General features: G+C 37.3%; 1 protein-coding gene across 2 annotated transcripts; it reads left to right on the plus strand.

The window, feature by feature from the left end:
• Positions 1-2,905: 2,905 nt before the first annotated feature.
• Positions 2,906-9,898, plus strand: KATNBL1 (katanin regulatory subunit B1 like 1). 2 transcript variants are annotated; one of them, XM_026051780.1, is made up of 9 exons: positions 2,906-3,027; positions 4,547-4,587; positions 4,977-5,259; positions 6,251-6,369; positions 6,555-6,605; positions 6,688-6,777; positions 7,259-7,348; positions 7,747-7,840; positions 8,904-9,898. In XM_026051780.1, exons 1-9 carry the CDS (start codon positions 2,914-2,916, stop codon positions 8,934-8,936), a joined length of 915 nt encoding a protein of 304 aa, XP_025907565.1. In that variant the 5' UTR covers positions 2,906-2,913; the 3' UTR covers positions 8,937-9,898. The 2 variants fall into 2 exon arrangements, with proteins under 2 accessions (XP_025907565.1, XP_025907566.1); XM_026051781.1 differs by lacking the exon at positions 7,259-7,348.

Below are 9,898 nucleotides of genomic sequence, written 5' to 3' on the forward strand. Positions count from 1 at the left end.
TTCTCACTCACACATACGCACTGGCTCGGTGCTCTTCCAGAATTGTTGCTTCTGCTGCTCCCTGCTTATCAGTTTCATAGGGTCCTGTAATTTAGTCAGCCATTTCCTCTTTATTATCTTACAGAACTTCTGTTGTCAATGACTTTTCTCATTTAACTACTGTTGTTGTTTGGTGTGAAATAACTGATGAATATACCAAGCAGCATGAATTCCAACATAGACTTTTTCCTACTTTCCTGTGGTGGCCTCTCTTGAGTATGAAAACTTAGACCATTTAATCTAGCTAGTTACTTCATGCAAAAACTTTGGTTAGTCAAGATAAGTAAGGGAATAATGGAAGCTTCTTGGAATTTCAGGTAGATAATCACTTAGTTCTCCTTTTCCACTATTATCCTGTTTATTATTTAGCTTATTTCATTAGCTTTGCAAGGCAGAATTGGCTTTCACAGGTGCTGTGTTGATGATTTCACAATATATTATTTGTGTCCGCTAATTCTATTCTTGATTACAATGTTTATTAATTTGTACAAATAGAGATGTCAGGCTGGATCTTCCCTGAGGCTGTATTTAAATATTGACACTGCATTTTCCACGCTGGTTTTTCTTAGGTACTCTGGCAGCTCTAAGGGAGAGGTTATGTGCTTCTGTGAACAGAGTAGCTCTTCAATGTCTGAAATTTTTGAATGAATGTTCTGTGGTTCTGGGGGCTGTTTTACCTTACCTGTATGCCCTTCTGATGCTTTTGCAGTGGCTTTGAGATGTATTTTCTAGTACTCAGAATTTACTTTGCTTATCTGTTATGATGCTGTCTTGATCAGGTGTTCTGTTCTATCTGAGCACTTCTTTATTTTATTACCTTAAAGAATTGTTAGTTTTGCTTGCTGCTTTTTTCTTTGTCTGTTTTATTCTTGTATTTCAGCCGAAAGTCTAGGAGACAGTTCAAGTGTATTTTGAGGGGGAGGGAAGGAGATAGCTATTGATTTAGCTTTCTTAAAGGGAAGTTCTTCCTTATCTGGTGTTTAACTTATCTGAGTTTTGACTTAGTCAACATTTAATATTCTAAATTTACTTGGTAAAACATTTATTTCTAGTATTGTGACCTTTTCTTGTACTTCTGTAAAATACAAAAGCATTCTGGTTTAATAGCACTGCCTTCTACACTGAACATCAAGTTCTCGGTGCTTAGAATGGAAAAATAGGTTGATATTGAAAGTAATTTGAGATAGGTAAGAACCTAAACATTTATTAAACAAGAAAATTAAAAGGTCACTGTCTGATATGAAGTGTTGCAAGCTTGTCACAGGGTGGTCTTTTGCCACAGTAGTTGTAAAAACAATTATTCAGAGATGGGGGTTGTGGATTTTCATTCATCTGACAGATTGGATTTAGCTCTGGTGTCCGTGGTACCTGCTGTCCTTTGTCCTCACTGATCTGCTGGAGTTGTTACCTTCCTGATACCCACATTAGCAAACAGGGCCACAAAGATCAAAGGACTTCTCCGTTCTTCTCAACTTTTCCATTTTTTGAGAAACCTTACCTCAATTCATCTGGAGTTTTGGGTTGTGTTCCTTCTACCCAAAATGTTCAGCTTGTGTTGTGCTCCCAGTTATGATCCCTCTCTGCCTCTCACATTGATACCATTGGAATTCCAGAAGTGGTTGCTTTACTGGGAGAGACACGTTTGGGATTGGGGTGGGGGGAAAAGTTGGTGGTTTCATTTACACTTGAGAACAAAATTACTTTTTTACTATCTATTTATAAGTCTGGTGGCTGGAGGCCTTGGAAGAGCTCAGAGTGGCAGCTATTCTGTCACTGTGCCATAACATGCAGGGAAGAAATAGGCCACCCAACAGGTGCCAGCAAAGTGCAACTGCCCTCCGCAGAGTGAAGCTAATGGCCCAGGCTTGAGCCAGCCTTATAGCCAGAGAAATGTGGACAACTGACTGCTGCTGTCCTGCCTTAAATAAGGCTGCCACTTTAAATGCTTGCTGCAGCCCTCAGCCTGAGGGCTCTGTGCTCCCTTTTTAAAAAGGGTAAGGATTTCTGTCAATCTTCCTTTCTGAGAGAGTTAAAATAAGATTCCTTGGTACTGATCCTGTTCTAAAAAAAGCTGAAGCTCTTGCAGAATATGTTCTCTAGCTTCCCTAAGATCCACAGGCAGGGTGTTGAGTATGTGTTACATGAAGTCCTCATGCTTTGTTCCGAAGGTTCCTCAGGTACCTCTGCTACCTGTTTGCTTTATTTCATGACATTCAGTTCCTGTACTGAAAGCCCTGCTTCCCATCTGTGTGATGGTGTGGGGTTGTTGTTGTTGTTTGTTTTTATATTTTTTTTCTCTCCAGTGCTGATCTAATTCATGTTTTAAATACCGAAATTTCTAGTAGGGGGCAAATCTATTTGCTATGTGGAGAAGTGGACTATCAATATTAGAAATATTAATGTTGCAACCACGAATTAAGGAAAAATTCTTTGTTTATTTAGAAATAGTTGTGGGTTAGTTTTTATCTCCCCCTTTTGTTTTCAGGTGGGAGTTGAAATTGGTAGTGTGAAACTTAGAGGAATGAATCACTTGTTATGCTTTTTACTTGAGCTTATTACTATTCTTTATGTATTGTACGTGACTATACCCAACTGTACAGATGCACCAAGCTGGTCTGAATAAGATCTTTCTTGGGGTTATACTTGGTGTTTTCAAATAAAATAAATCTTCAAATGCTCATTAGAATGCTATTGTTAAGACTTCCAATTAATATGTGCTAACTTGTCATATCTTTAATTATTTACCTGACAATATCCTGTGAATAGTTCCACTGTTAACTTTTTTCCCCAGCTGCATTTGAATAAACTTGATTAGGTGCTTTATAAATTGTAACTAAATACTGTCTTCCCTTAAACATAGGGATTTGAGAGATTATGGCATCTGGAGCCCACAATGATAGAAAACAGAACGTGTTGCATATTGAGGGTCACTCCATTGATCTTCCCAGAAACAGAATTTCTTCTGTCACTAAAAAGATCATGAAGGAGGTAAGGTTTTTAATTTCTTCTGATTAAGCTGAAGCAAAGACTTTCACAGAAATTCATAGCTCTGAGCAGTTTAAAACAAGAAATACAACATTCAGTGCAAAGAAGGCTCTGTTTCATGTTGAGATGTGAATTAGAATGTTAGCCTATGCAAAGCTTACATGATGGGAAATGTGCATTGCATTATATCAGTGCAGTTACTGTATGTGCCTATTACATATGTCCTATCTCCCATGTGGGCCGTGGGTATTGATGTGGCTTTACTCCTACCTGCTTCCCTGCCATCTAGCCAAGAACTGGTTCAGAGCAGGGCTTCAGTCATCGGAAGGGTTTCCCTCACCGGGAGAGCATGTGGCACAGCAAGTGAGAGGGAGGGCAGACGAAGCACATGGATGGAAACAGCCCTGTTCTCCCAGTGCCAAAGAGCTGCTCTGATAACTCGGGTGCTTCTGCTGGGACCCTGCCAGCCCAAAGCACTTTCTCTTATCTGTTCCTGCTGCCTGAAGCCTTAATGTGGCCAGATGGAGAACAGAGGTAGTATTAGGGAGGTAAACTTCACTTCAAATGGTGGTGAAGTTATCATGTCCTCTGTGGTTTTGTTTTTTATTGAAACCATAAATTAAGCCACATGCTTTTCCATGAGTCAATGACATAGAAAGATTCTGGCGTCATTTTGTAGTCAAGAGCTTAAATGCCTAACAGCAATATAAGCTTCCAAATTGAACTACTTACAATATATGAGCATAGTACCTACTTAAAATATGCATTTCTTTTTACTTCAGCGTCTCCGTGCTCTGAAAAAATGTTTTCTTATTAGTTTTTTAAAAAAAGACCAGAATGTCAACTTTTCATCTTCATTATGTGGAGCTGTAAAACATTGAAGATAAGAAGACAATTATACTTTAGAAATTAATCTTCAAATTATAACTTTATTTCAAAGGTTTTGCTAATATGTACAGCACAGTCTTGAATGATGTATGTGATTCTTTTTGATTATTGCTGTTCCATGCAACATAATTGCTATCAGGATAATATTCATATGAATGAATTCAGGGTAATTAAGCTGGTGTTTTATACATCAGGGCTTTTTTTTAATGTTACTTTGAGTGATACTTTTTTTGTACTGTGGCTTCTGCTGTGTTGTTAACCATCAATTGTTAATGAGATGGATAATTCAGTTTCACTATCAAACTTTAGTCGCCTTTTTCTTAGTGGCAATTTTCAATTACTCTCACAAATCAAGAATCTTGGTCTGATGCTGCAGCCTCGCCTTTTGGCAGAGCTACCACAAGCCTGTAGAAAATGATGCTCTAAGGAGAGCTCTGGCATCTCCCTGTGTGTGAAACATCTGTGTGTTAGGAGAAGTTTAACACAGCTGCGCTTCCGTTGCAGAATTGGAAGGATGAGTGGTAGGGGATCTGTGGCAAGCATAGTTTGTGATAAAGAAGGAATTTTTTAACAAAGTGAAGAATTGTTTGAGGTTTGTTATTAATACAGCTCTTCTCTCTTTCACCTTTCCCAGGATAAGAAATCTCCAAAACAGTTGGCTTTATATACAAACAGGTAGGAGAACTTTGCTGTTTAGAGTCTTGGATTTAGGATGAGGAGGGAGGGAGAAGCAGTTTAAATCTGCTTTAAGTGAACAAACACAGAGAAAGTTGTCATCTTGCATATAGAATTTATTTTATTTTACCCCTGCTACTTTGTTCTTGTCTCCATTACTAGTACAAAGAGTCTCTGTATTAATGAGAGCAAGAGAAGGGTATTGATTGCAACTCTCCTTCCTGATAACCCAAATGTCATGAAGATGTTTCATTGGTGCGGGAGGATGGGGAGGCACTTTTTAAAGAAGCTGCAAGTTTAATACTGAACTCATTAATACTGTGTTTAATAATAACACAAAATGCATAGTTTTTAGTGATGTTTACTAAAATATTGCTCTATTTTTGCAGAATAACAGTTGGAAAAACGGTGACCAGTACCCCCTCTCTTTTCAAAGTAGTATATTGTAAAAGAAAAGTTCACTGTTATACTCCAAAGCCTTGTTATAGAAAGAAGCAGTTCCCCAAATTCAGGGGCTGTGACATGGCAAATAAAGAAAATGAACTGGCTTGTGCAGGGAATCTGCCAGCAAAGCTACATAATGACAGTCGTTCACACCTGCTAAATTCTAGTGATTCTGGCTCATCCCAAACAGAAGGCCCCTCATCCAAATATAGTGGATTTTTTTCAGAGGTAAGCGGAGGTTTGTTGCTGTTGTCTTTATTATTATAAACTGTTGCTGCTGCTGTTAAAACGTGAACTTGTTTAACATAAAGCTGCTTTTGGTAAATTGACTTGTGCAGTTAGTTGTGAAAGCCTTTGAAGAGATTTAGTTTTCTTAGCATACAAGCTGCCTTAGGACTAGTGATTTACAGTTTGTATTTGTCTGTTCACAGTGGCTCCCTTGCTTACAGTAGTAGTCTTGCTGCTGTTCCTGTTCTTGGTTCAGCACAAATTTAGAACCAGCAGCTGGGCTGGGTTAAAAGTAAACCAACACAAAGTTGCTTTGACCTGAGCAGTTTTCATGACTTGCAGTGCTGCACATCTATACACACGCTTTTGAATGTGTTAGTGTATGGGTGGCAGTAAGCAGGTGGTGTTGGACAGGACACTTTTTGATTGCACTATTGGGTAATAGTGTACAAAACTAATCAGAATTACTTTAAGTCAGTACTTCCCGGTAAAATTATTTGATGACGCTCAGTGAATGTTTGCTGTGCTTCTGCAGCTGGCTAAAAGACTAAAAATGAGTCTCATGGTAATCAAGATTAAGATATCTAAACTACAGTCTAAGGATAAGGCTCTCCAGAAATTAAGCATTTTCTCTGTGTTCATAATACATGCAGTGCTTTGTGTCTGAATTGTTAAAGTTCTCAAAATTACTAAACATCTAGGTAAACAGCTATTGAAGTCAGTGAGAATTGTAAGTTGGTACTCATGAATGCTGTGTTTAATTATGGACAGCCTAAACAAACTATTTAGGGTATCTACAGTCACCTTTTGGGTGAAGAAGTCTTAATCTATTTTTGCTGCCTTCTCAAGGAAATAAATTATTAAATAGTAATTATGTGTCTGTGTAGAAGAGTATTTTATATGCTAAGTTATACAGCAACTTACTATGCTGTTGCTGGTTGTTTTAACTTGCAGTAAACTTTTTTTTTTAATTCTCAAAAATACTATGTAGGTTTCTCAGGACCATGAAACTATGGCTCAAGTCCTTTTCAGTAGGAATCTGAGGCTGAATGTAGCTTTAACCTTTTGGAGAAGGAGAAGTATAAGCGAACTGGTAGCCTACCTAGTGAGGTAAATGGAGCATCTCTTATTTTCTTTTTCTAGAGTAGCAATCTCACACATGCTACAGTATTGTTGGAGTTCCTTAATGTTTGTAACTTAGCTATAATTACCTGTTCTTTAAATGATAATGGAAGCATATAGATCAGCCTATGCTCTTCTAGTAACGCTTCTTATTTTATCATTATTTTTCCTAGGATACAGGATCTGGGTGTAGTAGTAGACTGCCTTCCTGTGCTTACAAACAGGTAAAAATAAAACTAAGTGGGGAATGAGAATCTAATACCCACACGGAAGTTCAGTCACTTCTGAAACTTCTTCTTTCTTAAGTTTGCAGGAAGAAAAACCATATATATCAGTTGGCTGCTGTGTAGATCTTCTGCCTTTAGTGAAGTCACTGCTTAAGAGCAAATATGAAGAGTAGGTATCACTTTCGAGTGTTCTGGAAATGTTTCTTCCTGGCTATGCACTGCACTTCAATTTAAAGGTGTTTAATCCCTACCTTGATCTCTTCTGCCCGAGTTTCTTGAGAAACACCTTTCTGAAGAAACCTTCCTGTAAACCTTCACTTTTCCCTTCAAGTGTTCAGAGGTGCAAAATTTGTATTTCTTTTGCAAGGTTAGGGAGCAGAGAACTAGCTGCTTTGGCCTTGTGCAGATGCATTCATAGCAAGAGAAACATGACTGAGGTATTAGGCTTGCATATTTTGCAATATCAAATCAGCGCATATTTCTCAGGCAAAATATTTGAAGAATCTTCTTTTTTTGTGTGTGTTTTTTTCCTCTAAACAAAAGCAGAAGTTTACCACATTAATTTAAAAAACAAAAGGACTTGGCCTCCAGTTGGCTTGGTATTATTAAATGGAGGAGAAACATGTAATATCTAAAATATATTGTTACAGATATGTGATAGTTGGCTTAAACTGGCTGCAGGCTGTCATTAAAAGATGGTGGTCAGAATTATCTGCACATACAGAAAAGACAGAGGATGGGTGAGTATAGTATTAGCATGTGTTAAAATGCTCCTGTAGTTTATTCCATCTGTTCTGTATGAATGTGAATCAGTGCTAGCAGATCTCATCTGAAAAAAAAAGATAATCAGAATTTAAAAGTTTAACAGAATTTAAAGACTTATGGTTATCAAGCAGTGGGTGGTTTTTCATCTAGAGTTCCAAAAAAAAATGCCAAACAGTAAAATTAGAGACACATTAGAGGTAATAAAAATATTGTAGAAGTTGGATTTACATTTTTTGCATGTTCTGTGTGTGTGTGGTGTGGGGGGAGTTGTTTGCTTGCAGGACTAAGGCTATACGGAAAACTAAATCTGTTTGCCAGGAACCCTACTTGGAGTACACATTTTACAAAGCCTTGTTATTTCATTCTCTTTCAGAAATATTCCTATTTTAAAACATCAATTAAGTGGATTATGGGAACAGGAGAGTCATCTTACTCTGGTTCCAGGATATACTGGTAATATAGCTAAGGTAATACAGTTCCAGTAGTGCTCAGTAGTGAACATAGCTGTATCATTTTAGGATTCCTCTAGTTGGATCTTATCCCTTTCAAACTATTGAAGAGTAAATGCAACTTGATTTTACTAATGCTCATGTGTATTATATAATTGGTTGCAGAAATCTGGAGTCAATTCCTCATGTTAATAGTGAGGTTTTTTCTTCCTTCCATAGAAAGAATATTCTAATTAAAATAGCTAGTAATAGTAAGGCTTAACATAATACAAAAAGAGGGCCAGATGAGTAGGTACACTGAAAGGAATCTCCCATATCTAGTTGTGTAAGTGTAATGCACCTCATAGAATCTTGCCTCAGCAATGGTTCTTTCATTTCAGTGACAGATCACTGGAACAAGTGACAGTTCAGCTGTCCCAGTAAAGCTGAAGCTTTTGTTAGTCCGATGCTTAGGAAATAATGAGTTTGTGGTGAGCAGAAGGGTGGTCCTGTCTGAAGTAAATACCCTGCTTGTATTTTTGTCTTTATATGCTATGGTATTGTCACAGTAATGTGGTGGTGATGTGTGCTACTTGTCTCTAGGCAAATGCCTTTCTGAGGTTTTGCTCTAAGGGTTACAGCGAGTTAAAAACCCCTTCCCTGGAGGGACCTCTTGAAGGTAAACAGGAAGAAAGGAGACTAAGGCAACAAAAGCAGACGATTGGTTATGTGCAGCTTGTTACATGCACCTCTCATAGCATCTTGTTTTTGTCTCCATCAATAATGGAGACTGTCTCAGTTCTTAAGGTAAACAGTGATAAATGATGTGTATCAAGGGCTTTTATCTTCGATTTACCACAGATAATCCTTTTGGAGTGTAAGATTCAATCCTAAATAAATCTCTTGGTGCTCCTAAGATAATATGGGAGATATGAGTGGAACATAAAGTAATGCTGCCGTAAGCTACAGAAAGCCCAAAGCAAAGAACCTGGAGATACTGGGGGCTTTTTGCCAGTGACTTTTGTGGGATTTCTAATTCTACAGCTATAGAACTTGATGCTATAAGTATTGTGACAAACACTTTCTCCTCTTTTTCTTTTAGGATGTAAATGCTTATTTATTACAACTACACTGATGTGACTGAGAAATGTGTGCTTATGTGGTGAACTGATTCCCTAAAATATCTCTGAAATATGTACCGTCTCTGAAAGCCTTTTGAGAAATGTTGGCAGAAGAGAACTGAACTGTCAAGCTGTTTAATGAAACCACTAACAAAACCCTAACAATCTACTTCACATTGAAGTGGAAAAATGTCTAGTAGGAGCAGCTTTTACTTCAGTGAGGTGAAAGCGCACTATGGAAACTGTATGCCTTTGCTGCATTTGGGATGTGTTCAGTTACTAGGTAGAGTCATTGAAATGCTACTGTGTTTTACTGCAGCGTTGTGTAGAAGAAGATTAATTGTGCTGTCCGGAGCACAAGATGGCAGAAGCAGCTATAAGGAACCAGCAAGACCAGTCAGCATTAAAAGCTTTTAAATGTTTCTTTCACAGGAGATCTCAAAGATGCACAACTATTTTTCAATTATGTTTAAAAATGTTGGAAATATTACTATTGTGTTTTAATCAAACTATTAAAGACAATTTTTGTTTGCACTATTGAGAAATGATACAGCAAAGATGCCTTAATTACTAGTGTTTCAAGAAGCCAGTGTATTGATATGCAAGTAGCTATATTGCTCACAGATTAAGACGTGATGAAAAACTGCTACAAAATCAGGGTTTCACTTTGTATAGAGTTGTTTATGAAACATTGCACATTCACAAAATCATGTATGTGAACTATTACAAAAATGAATTCAAGCTTCGATAAACAGTTATTGCAAATGTCAGCAGACTGGTGAATTTATGTCTAACAAATGTTTTTATATTGTATGTGGATTTCTAACATAGTAATCTTCAGTTCTGTATCATTTAAACTACATGCAAATAAGTAAATATATTAATTGTATCTACTGTTGGTTCTTTTTAAGTTCATAAAAGCAATTTATAGAACAATCCCTTCCATACTACTTTTATGATAGCTATTTATATCTGT

Source organism: Nothoprocta perdicaria, unplaced genomic scaffold (genome assembly GCF_003342845.1).
Source record: "Nothoprocta perdicaria isolate Ctin4 unplaced genomic scaffold, notPer1 scaffold_8, whole genome shotgun sequence".
NCBI classification, from domain to species: Eukaryota; Metazoa; Chordata; class Aves; order Tinamiformes; family Tinamidae; genus Nothoprocta; species Nothoprocta perdicaria.